At 31.4% G+C, this 14,733-nt stretch overlaps 1 protein-coding gene across 2 annotated transcripts; it reads left to right on the top strand.

Moving 5' to 3' along the window:
* The first annotated feature begins 5,173 nt into the window (after positions 1 to 5,173).
* On the top strand, positions 5,174 to 13,200 carry LOC106343883 (homeobox protein knotted-1-like 6). 2 transcript variants are annotated; one of them, XM_013783231.1, is made up of 5 exons: positions 5,174 to 5,699; positions 6,035 to 6,160; positions 6,249 to 6,387; positions 12,486 to 12,721; positions 12,804 to 13,200. In XM_013783231.1, exons 1-5 carry the CDS (start codon positions 5,376 to 5,378, stop codon positions 12,960 to 12,962), a joined length of 984 nt encoding a protein of 327 aa, XP_013638685.1. In that variant the 5' UTR covers positions 5,174 to 5,375; the 3' UTR covers positions 12,963 to 13,200. The 2 variants fall into 2 exon arrangements, with proteins under 2 accessions (XP_013638685.1, XP_013638686.1); XM_013783232.1 differs by having other exon boundaries at positions 12,495 to 12,721; positions 12,804 to 13,160.
* The last annotated feature ends 1,533 nt before the right edge of the window (positions 13,201 to 14,733 follow it).

The raw sequence follows: 14,733 nt of genomic DNA, 5'->3' as shown, positions 1-14,733 counted from the left end.
AGCAGATTGTAGTCACAATTAAGTTTGTAATCAAACCTTCATTTTTATTAATGGTATTTACTTTTTAGCAAAAAAATATTAGGTGCGATAATCAGGTTTTTTTATCAATACGATTCTAGGTCTATCTTAGAGCATGATTATCCACGGTTTTTTAGGGCGGGTTTCTTAGAGAAATATAAGAAACTGTTTCTTAATTTTCAACTAAAAAATTAAGAAACTGTTTCTTAAAGTAGTCCTCACATATACCTATTTTGGATTAGTACCTTGTTCGCTTCCAAGCACAGGTATGTTCACATTTAAATTTGTTGAGTACTTTATTTTCCTGACTGTTTATACAAAAATATTCTTATTAGCAAGGAATGGGCATATTCACCCCACTGCTCGAATCATAACAATCATTTATCTTACATACGTTGCTCGAATCATATCATTTATTTTGTTCTGCATCACATTCACAATGAAGATATCCAGAGTTTTCAAATCATGCATATACGGAGCATTCACATTCACATTCACAATTAATAAAACCACTAATATGAAGACAGATGGAAACATAAGTTCTAAAATGCCAAAACAAAGATCTTTGCAACGAACCAGTTGTTACTCTTTCTCATACTCTATCAAAAATGACTAATGGGGCTATTCTAAGAACAGCTTCATTAACAGTATCTAGAGAGAGTATTCATTATTTATAAAAAATGAAAAATTAGTTAAATTACGAAAAAGAGTATTCAAAAACTCTCACTGTAGAACTTTTAACAACAGATTTAAAATTTCTACCAAAAGATGTCAGTTCACTATAATTAAACACAAATAAACAAATTTAATATCATTTTTTTTTCTTTTAGAAACTGACATGATTTCTAACCAATAACCATGCTCTAAGCTTACAGTTATTGCTATGACCAGATATAACTAACAATCAATTCAAATCTTAGACAGAACAAGCTGTTTAAGCTTCGTGTATGGATTTAAATTAGTAATCCAGAATATCAATAAATGTTGGTGAGGATCAACGATGGATATACAAGGGAGTGAGATGGAGGGACCAAAGCAATGTTTGTTTTTATATGGATTCATACGGAACCATAGCTTTGTGTCAGATAATTTTAGAACAAACCTGGCCCGAAAATGGATGGGTCAATCAACCTGTCCATCAACGGAAAGACCCTTTAGCACATCTTATATTTTTGAAAAAAAATAAAGCAACGCACCCCATAATATATTGCTGGTCATCGAATACCCGGATGTATTTCTCTATTTTTTCTTTTAAAATAGGAAAACTTTATAATAAAGATAGATTTGTCTCTGATATATTATTATATTTCTTCGTCTAAAAATAAATATTATTGATATATTTTTTTCTAATTTTATAAATATTATCTTTTATTTGTGAAAGTTGAAAACCAACCTAATTTAGTGTAACATTCATAAAATTATTATATTATTTACACTGAATATTTTTATAAAAACTATTATGTAAATAAAAAGTATGATTACATATTTATATAAATAGTGCATTTTCATTAAAAATATTTAATTTAGTTATAATTGTTAAATTAAAAAGTTAAAAGATCATTTTGTGAATAAAAAAGTATGCTTCTATTATAGAGAAATGTTATTTTTTCCCCTAAATATAGAGGTGAAAATAGCAATCTTTATTTTAGTAGAAGAAATAAAGTAGAGTTAGAATGATTTTATCTCTAAATACTAGTATAGAAGTGGATCGGAGATGTTGGGTAACACCAATGTCATAGAGTTACGTTTAATTGCACGATATATACTAGAAATTATTACCATCCATGGAAAATGAACACTAGCTACGAGGATAAACACATTCAACTTTTCAACTATAATCACCATTTACTTTCACAAACTATGTCAATTTATATGAGCCAAACCTATAATAACTACATATATGGAGAAACCTGGAAAATGCTTGACACATGAACAATAAGCATCAAGCTGATCCAAAAATATAACAGAGAAATTTATTTGCGTACAAAAAAAACAGGGAAATTTATTTTCTACTAGTTTTTTTTGGGTGGCAAATTTTTTACTAGTACTTATAAAAGGAGATATCGCATTCAATTAAAAAAAGGAAGCTAGATATCACAGTATCTACAAAACATTGAGGTTTTTTCCTAAGCCAATAATTTTGGCTGACACCGTTGTAAATTTACTCAGTTACTTAGTTTTATCCTTTTGAAAGCATCTCAAACTACATTCTATTTTTCACTCTAAAATAAAATTGAGAATAAAAATACTCCAATCATATTCTATTTTTCACTATATAATAGAATAAAAAACAGGTTTACTCTATATATAAAATAACTTATTTTTTCTTTGTTTATCACTCTGTTTTTCACTCTAAAATAGAGTACAATTGGAGCAACAACCAACTCTATTATATAATTATTCTATTTTAGAAAGAAAAATAGAATAAACGATTGAAAATTGTCCGAACATAAGACACCAATATTATATAGTTTATGATTTTTAGCTGCATGATCGTACCAGCAGGCGCAGACGAAGTTTAAATAAATCTATGTGTACATTTCGCGTAGTATTTTTTGGTGATAGAACTATTCGAATTATATGAATAGGTAGGGAAATAGGTACAGAAAATGAGAAGAATCTTCAGTAAAAAAAAGAATCTACATCACTAAGCCCAGCTATAATGATGAAATAAATAGGAAAAACCTAGCTACGCGAACAACCAATCATAAGAGTTCTAAGAAAACATTGCATGTAGTTCCGATAGCTCAAAACTCAACATGTAGCATCCAAGTGGTCCATCATATAGATATACGGACATTACTAAAATCGCAATTACGTTCATTCATTCCTTCCTTCCTTCCTTGTAAGTTATCTTATGTTTCCGACGCTTACTAATTTCATAAGTTTAGTACTAGTTTATTTCTACAAACTCGACCTAACAACTATTTAAAAACATAGTAATCAACATTTAAGATTTGAGAAAAAATACATGATAACTAAGACAGCCTAAGAAACATCGTTATTTCATCAAGCTAGTTTTAATACTCCCTCCGTTTCAATATATATGATGTTTTAGAAGGTTTGTTTTGTTTCAATTTATATGAAATTTTGAGATTTTAAAGAAGTTTTGAGATTTTAAGATAAACTTTAACTTTATTGGAAACTGTTCAACCAATTAGATTTTACCGTCTTTTTTTTTATAATTGTTTAACTGATTTTAAAATTATATTTTTAAAATATTTTTCTAGGGAAATGTAATTTTCTTAATCTTTGTGTAATGTTACAAAACATCAAGTATTATGAAACGGAGAGAGTATGAAAAAACAAAGATTGGTTAAGCTGGTTATTAACTGCAATATTTTATAATTACCTTAAAGTGAAAATGACTTTCTCTTGTCTTTAAAAGAGAGAGAGAGAGAGAGAGAAAAACATAAACAAGTTTTATATCAAAAGTGGTAGTATAACAGAAGACGCCACCTTCCTAAGAGAAACTATAAGATAAACTTCTAAAGCTTTCGACAAAACTAAAAGAATGGTTCCATTCGAAATATTGTAAGTGCTCCTCGTTTTTATTCTCCTTTTGTTTTTTTTTTGTACTTATTTTTATTCTCCTTTTGTTAAAGGGCAGTTTTTCTTCTTCTAGATACTATCTCTTGTTGCTAAAAAAAAAGATACTATCTCTTCAAATTATGACCAATTTGAACTTAATATGCAAATAAAACCAGGAAGCATACAGAATCGATAATGTCTAGTTAATAAATTTGTTCATTGTCATTAAGTAAGTCATTAGGGAACATTCCAACTATAACACAAAATTCGGTGTTGAAATGACACCAAATTTAATGTTAAAGTGTTTAACTATGTTTTACCTCTAACCATAACACCCAATTTTAAATAACAATAATATTATATATTATTTTTAAGTTTTAATAATTTTAGTATTTTAACTATTTGTAATTGACTAATTATATTTTCATATTTAGGTTTTATGTTTATTTTTAATTTTTTAGTAATTTTATGTTTTCAGTGTTCATTTTAAATGATATTTTTCTTTAGTTAATTTGTATATTAATTAATTTATTTTATATAAAATATTAGTTGAAATTAAAATTTTATACAATTGATAATATTCATTTAGTTATATTATTAATTAAAATATAAATAAAATAGAAGTTTAATATCTACTATAATTTAAAATTAATTAATAGTACCATTCTATCTATAATTAAATAATAAGTAATAATTGTATTATTTATTAATATTTAATATGGTAAATTATGGTAAATAGTAGTATATGAAATTTTCTGTAGCACTATTTACATAACACAACACAACACGTAGGATTGTGTCATTTTTGCTGTCTCATTAGAGATAAAATTACATCTGAAATTTTGGTGTTTTATTGGAATTGACGTTATGCATATTCAAAATTTTTATGTATGTATATCAACATCATCACTTGGCATGGATCATAAATCACATTCAGTGTCTAACCATAACGTGTCAAGCAATATATATCAGAATATGAGCCCAAAAGATTTCAAATCTGCTAAGACGACTGATTTTGCAGCTCCTATGCCTAGACGGCTAGACCCTCGTTTATTTTATCTTGGATTTATCCACAAGCTTGCTTTACTCAGAATTAACTAGTCTAAATGTGTACGACGTAGATGCTAATTTAATTCTAATTACAGCAAAAGAGGAACAGTTATCCACAGGGTCTTATTCTTGTCCAGGAATGAACATACGCTTCTCGAGACCCGGTTTTCCGTACAAAGAAAATGTCCTACATTGGAGGTGATGCGATTAAACCAAGACTTAACCACAAACTAAATCATTTCAACATATCAATTGATCTTATTCTGTTTCTGTTGACTTTTTTCTAACCGTTGAGAAATAGCTAAAACGTCAACATTCTCATCACATTCAACTGAAAACCAAAACATGTTCAAATTTCCTGATGGTGCAAATGATGGCTTGGCATAATTCGTAACCTTATGTACAAAAATTAACAGATAAGTTGGGAAGGCCTTATCTCAACTCTCAAGCTATAGATGAAGAAGCCTCAAGCTTGAGCCCTATAGCTAAAGCTGCTTATTGTCCTTTCTCGTAATTTACAGTTTCATTATTTTTTTCATTACCTTTTATTTATTTGTTTATTTTTTTGCCAAAAGAAAATATGATCCCTGCGTCCTCCAATCCTTCACCTTCTTTCTCTCTCTCTTCCTTGCACAAAAACAACACTACCATCAAAATATTATTGTACTAAAATCGCAAATTTTGCTAAACCAAAGGTTTCATTCAGTTCTTCATCGATTATTTCGTTGTTCTACAGAGAAAAGAACCTCGAAAGAAGACGTTAGTTCGTACCGGCGATGGATGGAATGTACGGTTTTCATCCAACCGACGGTGATTACTCAGATAAGGCAGTGCTTATGATGTCTCCTGATAATCTCATGTTTCCTTCTGATTACCAAACCTTGCTTTGCTCCTCCGCTGGAGACAATCGTGTCTCTGATGTATTCGGATCCGACGAGCTACTCTCAGCAGCCGCCTCCGCTTTGTCGTCTGAGGCTGCGTCGATCGCTCCTGAGATCCCAAGAAACGATGATAAAGTCTCTCTCGGTATCATCAAGGGGAAGATCGCTTCTCATCCTTTGTATCCTCGGTTACTCCAGGCTTACATCGATTGCCAGAAGGTGATTTTATTACTCGCTTGTTCACTGTTCATGCGATTTTGCGTTCTGTATGTTTTGCCTTTTGATTTTTTTGTGCTCATAAGGATGACTTTTGTAGTTTTATTACCTCTTCAAGAACTTTGAGCATCTTCATCGTTCTTGAATGCATCACTTCAGAATTCTAGGCTGCTTCTTTCTTTCATCGAGAAAAAAAATCACGTTTAAGATTGAGAGGATTCAAAACTGTTTTTATCGTTATCAATTGTTTTCTTATAATTTTATGGTTAAGACAAAGGAGAAACAAAACCATATGTTTGGTAATAATATTCTTTAATTTTTTTTATAACTGTAAGCAGGTCGGAGCGCCGCCGGAGATAGCGTGTCTACTGGAGGAGATTCAACGGGAGAGCCATGTGCATAAGCAAAACGTTGTCCCGTCGTCTTCTTGCTTCGGAGCTGATCCTGAACTTGACGAATTCATGGTCTCTATCTCTCTCACACTCTCTCTCGATTTTTTTTTGGATTTTGTTTTTTTTACTTAGATAAATCTATGGGTTGGTGAGATTCCAGGAAACGTATTGCGATATATTGGTGAAATACAAGTCGGATCTCGCAAGGCCGTTTGATGAGGCTACGACCTTCTTGAACAAAATCGAGACGCAGCTTCGGAACCTATGCACTGGTGTTGAGTCTGACAGAGGACTTTCGGGTATGTCTCTCTGGTTCAGTTTTTTTATTTGGTGAATTAGTCTCTCAGTGATGTTTCTGTGTTGTGTGAGATTTATACTGCTTTCCGGGATATACTCGTTATACTAATTTACCTCTTTAACCAAGAAGGATATATAGCTGGTTTCCATAATTTTGATTCATATGATTGGGAGCTTAATGATTTCAAGAACCCTAGGTCTTGAAGTGAGAGTACAAAATAGTAGAAAATAAAATAAAACCCTAAGTTTTGTAGGAGATTTTTGAGTAGCTGAGTCACATATTTTATCTCCACAGCCACTTTCCTTTATGTTTTGTGTGTTTGTGTCTTTGGACTGCTTCATAGTTCGTGGTTTAGTGTCTAATTGCATTGGAAGCAATTATCTCAGTTTTAATTTAATATGTAGCCATACGAGGTGGGCTTTCCTAACTCTTTTATTTCTTGTTCATCTTTGTTGAAATCATACATTTTTAAAACTTTATACCCTTTTTTCTTTTCTTTCCATGTCAGAAAGAAAAATGATCTTAAACTTTTGCGGTAGAGATTCTGATTTTGACGTTTCAGAGTCTTGTTGCGTACTGAAATTTTAGTATATTTTTTTTCCAACTAGTTGCTTTTCCCGTGAAAACCCATCGACAGAAAACCTAGTCATGACCTTTTAGTTACCAATATTTTTTTGTTAGTTTTCACGAGCTTATTTTGCTTAACCTCTCGTTTAGATTATGATTAAAACTTTGTTTACTGTATTTTTCTCTTACTGGATAACCAACTATTTTATTATAAAAACACTTTTTTATGATCACTCAGTCACAAATAACTTTTGAATTAGTAGAAGTAGGCCCTGAGTATAAGGATAACAATATTTTCACCATATTTATGTGCCTTCAGAAGGAAAAACATTTACCACATAAACTCCTACTATTCTTAATGAATACACTGGACTGGAGAACTATAGGCCATTCGCATTGGTTGAGAGACTCCTTAGGTTTCTCAACACAAGTTTATATATATATATATATATATACTAGATGATGGTTAGCTCTTTGTCCGGACTCTATATACCTAATAAATTTTAGTTTTTTATTTCATATTTTATTTTTGGAGTGTAGATTTAGATTAAAATATTTTTATAGTAATAAAAAAATTAGAAAACTTGGATTTATAATACAACACTTATTATACTTGTGGATTGAACTGAACTCTAGTGATATTGAAATCATTATAAACAGTCACAACTCATAAAATATCAACAAATAACAAAAACGAATAAACATATATATTATCAATAATTTAGATTTTTAAAATCATGAGAAAAAAACAAAAACAATAAATTGAAAACATTACCTTTGTATTTTCTTAGATTCTACTTATATTATATTTATTATTTGCCATGCTTCAATAATTTTTAATATTTTAGTTAATTTTCATTTTGTTGCTTATATATTATTTACTATTTTGGTTTAGATGTATTATATGAATATTTTTATTTTTTTTATTGGATTAAAAACTAATTTGATATATTTTCACTAAATTTTGTTTATATATCTTTTGTATATTTATTAGTTTATGCATTAATGATTTATTTTCTAATCATTTCTCTAATTTTTTGTTTCTCTTTTTGTATTATTTTAAACATCATTGGAATCTAAAAGACCATAAGAATGGACTACATATTAATCATCTCACTCAATGAAGTAAAGTAAGAAGGCAAATATTCTCTTTTAAAACCAGCAACATAAATGAAACAACAAAAAATTAATTTGTTTATCAAAAAAAAAAACTAAAATAAAAATAAATCAAGTAAACTGTAAATTAAGAAATAAAAATTTATGATAATTTAGAAGTAAGACATAAAAAGAAAAACAAATTGAGATAATGATAAATTTTCTTGGTTTACTCGATAAATATACACATATTTATCTTACTATTTCATAAATTTAATTTTACAGAGTCGTCTTACTATTTTGTAATTTTTTTTTTTATGAATGAAAATAGGTAATAATAATTATATTGTTATAATAGATTTATGGTTAGTTATATATTTAATACACTTAATTATTTATTTGTTAGTCAATCCGAGTAACGTGATCATGTGATCTTTTTCCTTGGGTTAGTTTTTTTGTAGGTAAGATAAAATATTCTTTATACTATACACGGAAAACTTGTGAAATAATCCTGATTTTAAATTCTTATAAATTGAGTAGCGAGTATTTACTCAAAGTTATCATTGTAATGAATTTCATTGTTAAAATAACCATTATTAAGATTCTAAAACAAATTAGTATTTTTGTAACCGATTGATATGATAAATATTATATATACTGATTAATTAATTAAAATATAACTATTTATTAAAGGTAACAACGATTTTAACCACTTTAACTTTTAAACGTGAGAGCTAGATTGCAAAAAATCATTTCTCAAATAATAGTATATAGATAAATATTTTAAATATATATATATAATTCTTTTTAATAATAATATTGATTGGACTAGTGATTTATTCTGAATTCGTACCATATATAATTAAATAAATTTTTTTGTAACAATATAATTGGACTAATGATTTCTCAAATAATAATATAAACAGATATAGCAATCTTCTTAAATGTTTGACACTTGCTAAAATAGTTTCTCCTATCGATCTCCTTGTCTCTCCTCTCTCTTATTTTCTCTAATTTGTTCTCAAGAAACTCCTTGATATACCATTGACTCTGTCTAGTTCAAGTTCCAAAAACCCCATGTAGATTTTTGTTGATCATCGGAAGTGGTAACATTGCCAAGTGTCTGGTCTTATCTGCATGTCGTGGGTTTGGCGTCTTGTTGGACTTATACTACTAACATGTGACTAAGTTGCTCAGTTCAATGTGTTTTAGGTTTATGTTAATATACGAATGAAACGCTTTAGAGAAGTGCATTTTTTTGTGCGTTTGCTTGATGTGTTCTAGGGTTCTTAGTTATAGCAGAATACGTTTTTGTGGCCATTAACAAATTAAAAGATCCATTACTGGAATTACTGATAATGTATTGGATATCTTTTTTTTAATCGAAAACTTAGTTTGAAACTCCACCTGAACGAACTAGCTGTAAAGAAATCAAGCGAACTTTTCCAGCTTTGCAGGGTTTTCCTCATGTGGTAGATCTCTAATGCAGCTTAACTTGTACTTGGGTTTTATTGTTTATTGTGGAAAAAGCTGCTGATACTTAACATTTCAACGTATTTTTATTAATTAATCAGAGATTGCGTAGAGAATCATCTGGAAAAGGTTGATAAATAGATCACTGCAGGTTGTCAATGGTGGGCGAATGTTGGTGATTAATTATTTTAAAAATTGTTCAAAGTACATCTTGCCTTTTCAACGATCTGATCTCTCTCTTTTTTTTAACTAGTTGTGAGTTTAACCTTCTTTTTTCTTTCTTCTTGAAAAACCCAGTTTTGTGGCACCTGAATGGATCATAAACTAAAAAATATTTGGTTTGGTTTAGATGTGATGTACTAGTTTCTTTGATAAGATCTCTCATGTTAATCTAGATTAGTAATACAACAACTCAGTTCCCGGAAGCTGATTTAAATTAGATTTATTATTTCTCCGCTTTTGGACTATAAGCGATTTTGAGCTGGTGTGGTTACACAACTAGTACAAACTTTTAGGTAACATGTTCATGTTGTCTCGTCCTTTCTCTGGATTAGCTGGAACAAAGTTTCATATTCTTTTTTGTTAGCTTATATAGTGATCGTTTAGCTTGATGGAGAGGATGGTGTCTTGTTGGCTTTTATTGGGGTCGATATTTCCCTTATATTTGGATTACTATCATTACTAATCTTGCATGCAAGATTGTAGATGTTTTGCATATATGATCTAGAAGAGTAGAATATTGCAATGATCAGAAAAGAGGAGCATTCTGCATGATAAGCTTTAAAGTTAAAGGTTCAGAGTCACATGGACTCCCGTGTATTCCGCTAGTGATCTCCCACCATTTACCCCACCTTACCTTTCTCTCATAAGATTTTGTTTTTGATTTGGTTAAAGATTTACTAAAGTAGAAAAAGGAGATAGGGTTCTCTACACCCCAATCAAATCATCTATAAGAATGTGACTATATTTTGGAATTCTAAGGGACATTAAATAAATATAAAAGTTTATGTCAAATCCATTAATTACCAATTGTTTTTAAGTTGAAAGTGCATAATAAATCCGAATCTAACATGGTATCAGAGTCGAAATCCTAAATACCATAAACCCCTAATTAATATAACCATATCCGATCGGATATAAAGATCGTAATTGACTCGCTCGACCGAGTATAACTGTCTTAATGTTCTGAGATTTCTGGTCCATAAAAGCCGTCATCTCGAGGAGGGATATTAGGGATATATATCCTACATCGGGAATTTTAAGGGACATTAATTAATATACTACCTCCGTTCTTGAAAGTAAGATGTTTTAGATTTTTTCCTTATTCCACAAAGATAGATTTTTTATATTGTTAAGATACTTTTTTATATTTTTGAAGAATATTAATTGAGAATATTTGAATTGATTAAATTTCATTGGTGGAAAGTTATTGAAAAGTGTATAATAAATTAAAAAATAAATTAAATTATAAACATTTATTAAATTCTTAATTAGCGTGTATACTTTAGAAAATCTTATTTTCAGGAACATAGGGAGTATAAAAGATTATAACAAATTCACTAATTATCAATTAATTTTAAGTTACATGGTCGTAATAAATCTGAATCTAACATGCTTTTCTGCCTTTCTCAACTCTTTTGCATATTAGTAAGTAGTGGTCGACATTTCCTGTGGCTGCGTTGTTCCCTTGGTGGGTCGTGTTATGTCTCTCCGAGGCACGCTACTTGCACGTGTCTACTTATATGCATGTTACCCCTTCTTTGGTCAAACCCTATTTTTTCAGCAGTTAATGCATAGCTGAAAATGTAATAAATTCCAAACTAGCTTTCTGTCATTTAACTATTAACCTCATCCACATGTATGTGTATACAATATGAGCCTTGAGGCTTTGCTTTCAATGGTTTCTCTGTGTATATAATATGACATAGCCCTCTATAGTAAATTTCATTAGATGACTTCGTAGGTATGTTACAGTTTACTTTCAACTAGTTATGCATAACCTAGTGCATGCCTTACCCTTCTTTGGAAAAGATTTTTGGACTGTAATGTGTTCAATTATTAAATCTTTTACTTATTTTCTATGCGCAAACTTGGATATTAATCTTTAGTGAGGGTTACAAGCAGAATGCTCATCTTTTGCGGATTACTTGTTTTAATATATAATTTCTCTAGTATTGTGTGTATGTAGTAATATTAGGTTAGTCCACTATTTTGTTAGTGCATGACTGACTGAAAGTGAACTCTTTTAATTCGGTAGTAACTACGGTTGCTTTCTCGGACGCAATTGTTCTGTCACACAGTCAAAACTATTATGAAATCAGGTAATGTTTCTTGAATCATCTTTTGGGGTGGAGTTTGATGTCAGGAAGCTCTCTGGGTAAGTGGGTCAGTAGAGTCGTTGGGGCATGTAAATATAAAATGTTCTAACTTATTAAAAAGAGAGAGAGTGAGAAAAAAAGTGAAAATGAAGTTTGGGTGTTGGGGTGTTGTGTGGAGAGGACATAAATGTGAGGTGAAAGCGTAAATTTAGGGGGTTCACAGAACATGTATTAAGTATGTACACATGTCATCTTTGAATTGGATGATAAAGTAGGGCAAGTGTGGGGGATGTGTCCTCATGGAGACAAGACTATTAGTCCTCTCTACTGACACAATGACAATGGAGGTAACTATTCACTGCGGCGGCTTTGTTTTGAATGCTGCACTCAACAATCGTGTGCACCCTCGAAGTTCTCTCTTCTTTACCAGTTTTGCCCTCTCTGCTTATTGAGCCGTTTTAGCCGAGAAGCCAGCTCTCTAACTGTAGAGTTATTATTTTTATTTGATTCCATGTTCGTGGTTTTCCTTCTGTTTTCTACTAACTTTTTCTAACCATTAATATCGACGTGCATGTGATATATGTTTCACTTCATTCTAACGGCATAAAAGCTACTGATTTGACTGTCAATTTTGCATGTGCGGAAGATGGTGCAGTTTCATCCGACGAGGAACTGAATGGAGGCGATGAGATATTACAGGACGGGAAACAAATATGCGAAGATCGTGATCTCAAGGACAGACTGCTGCGTAAATTCGGGAGCCGTATAAGTTCTTTAAAGCTGGAGTTTTCAAAGAAGAAAAAGAAAGGAAAGCTACCAAAAGAAGCAAGACAAGCTCTTCTTGATTGGTGGAATGTTCATTATAAGTGGCCTTACCCTACTGTAAGCCATAAACACACTAACCATAATTACAATTATATATTTAATTAGTGGTGGTGATAGAATATCATGTGAATGTGTACAGGAAGGGGATAAGATAGCTTTAGCTGATGCAACGGGTTTAGACCAGAAACAGATTAACAATTGGTTTATAAACCAAAGAAAACGTCATTGGAAGCCGTCAGAGAACATGCCTTTTGCGATGATGGACGACTCTAGTGGATCATTCTTTACCGAGGAATGAAAGTTATGGTATTTAACGTTGGATTAAAAAGAAAAGAAATGGAGGTGTTATTGACATGTTTCCTTCGTAAAAATTCTGCTTTGCTATGCCGACAAAAGAAAAAAATGGTACATGAATGGTTTATTTACTCGGTCACATGTAGGAAAGGACAAAGGGACAAGCCCATCAATGCTTTGTAACTATTATTATCGGTGAATAAAAGGGTTATATTTATAATAATAATAACAATAATAAACTACTCTGGTTTCTTCTAAGCTCTAAGGATTTGGAAACTTGTGGAATGATTCATCGTTTACTACATCCACTCGCCATATTTTTTGCGTAAAATTAGTTGGGCTCTCAAATTATTATTAGGCCGATTAAATTTTAAGTTGGTTCTCATAATTATTATTCGGACAATCTCGGCCCAGTAACTAAACTGTAACTAGATTTGACCCAATCCGTGTAATTGGAAACAAAAACAAACATGATCCGTTAATCAGCGCCCGACACTATTCAATACCATATGCCACTTTATTTTATTTATTTATTTTATGCCACTTTATTTTATATCACGTTGTGTTTTCATAATGTTCAATTCTACTGAAACTTCTTTTACCATTCGTGAAGGGATGATTGGAAGTTCGAAATCGAATTGTTAGAAGAACTAGAGGCTCTTGTTTAGAAGCTGGCCATTATGAGTTTATCGGTATTTCATGGAAAATATGGTCGCTGTGAGATAAACGAATAGCATTGAGATGGCACTTCAACTCCAAGAACCTAGCACAAAATTCACTCTTCATATTAGTCTTGTTTGTAACATTCTTTGTTTGTTAGTGTGGGAAGATGGGCCAAACTCAATCTCAGCCCAATAAGCTATACCTGCACAATAAAGGAAAGACGTTAGTTTTCTTTTTCACGTTATCATGTCGGTTAAACTAAACTGCTAAGGCAATTGGTAATAGGAAAGTCTGGGGACTATAAATAGGGAGGAAGTCATAGCTTTTAGGATCATCCGATACAAAGAGAATACAATAGATAGAAAGAACAAGTTAGGCTTTGCATAAGAGTTGTCTTGTGATCTATATTGTGTTCTAAAGAAACCTTTAAAGTTAATAAAACCAAGAACAGAGTTTGTTATCAAATTGATCGTTGAGTTCCATAAGCACAAGGTTGGATTAATATCCTAACAAGTGGTATCAGAGCAATCCAGGTTAGATTGCATGTGCTTAAGGGATGGGGAAAACGAGGATCGAAATTGATAGGTTCGACAGAACCGGAGATTTCTCGTTGTGGAAAGTTCGTATGATGGCTCACTTTGGAGTCCTGGGGCTAAAGGACATCCTAACTGATGAGTCCTTCTGTTGGATCCGCCTAAAGAGGAAGCATAAGGAGATACGAAGGTCACAGGAGATGGAACTACAGATTCAAGCTCAAAGATCAACCCTGATAAACTTGGAAAGTCGGAGAAGGCTAAAGACCTCATCATCGTCAACGTAGGTAACCAAGTTCTACGGAAGATCAGCCATTGTGAAAACGCTGCTGCAATGTGGACCGCATTAAACACGCTGTACACAGAAACCTCTTTGCCGAATCATATCTACTTGCAACATAAGTTCTACACGTTCAAGATGAACGATTCTAAGGGCATAGATGCAAACGTTGATGATTTTCTAAAGTTAGTAGCAGACCTAAGTAACTCAAACGTGGATGTCTCAGAAGAAGTTCAAGCTATCCTGTTACTAAACTCAATGCCGCGTATGTATGATCATCTTAAGGAAACTCTCAAATA

Source organism: Brassica oleracea, chromosome C5, assembly GCF_000695525.1.
Source record: "Brassica oleracea var. oleracea cultivar TO1000 chromosome C5, BOL, whole genome shotgun sequence".
NCBI classification, from domain to species: Eukaryota; Viridiplantae; Streptophyta; class Magnoliopsida; order Brassicales; family Brassicaceae; genus Brassica; species Brassica oleracea.
This window is presented reverse-complemented; position numbering and strand designations above follow the sequence as displayed.

What these genes read in the sequence shown, in the direction of transcription:
- LOC106343883 (XM_013783231.1), top strand. Translation starts at nt 5,376, where the DNA reads ATGGATGGAATGTACGGTTTTCATCCAACCGACGGTGATTACTCAGAT. An exon ending in CTGAACTTGACGAATTCATG is followed by an intron (nt 6,161 to 6,248) that starts GTCTCTATCTCT and finishes GTGAGATTCCAG; the next exon opens with GAAACGTATTGCGATATATT. An exon ending in GTCTGACAGAGGACTTTCGG is followed by an intron (nt 6,388 to 12,485) that starts GTATGTCTCTCT and finishes CATGTGCGGAAG; the next exon opens with ATGGTGCAGTTTCATCCGAC.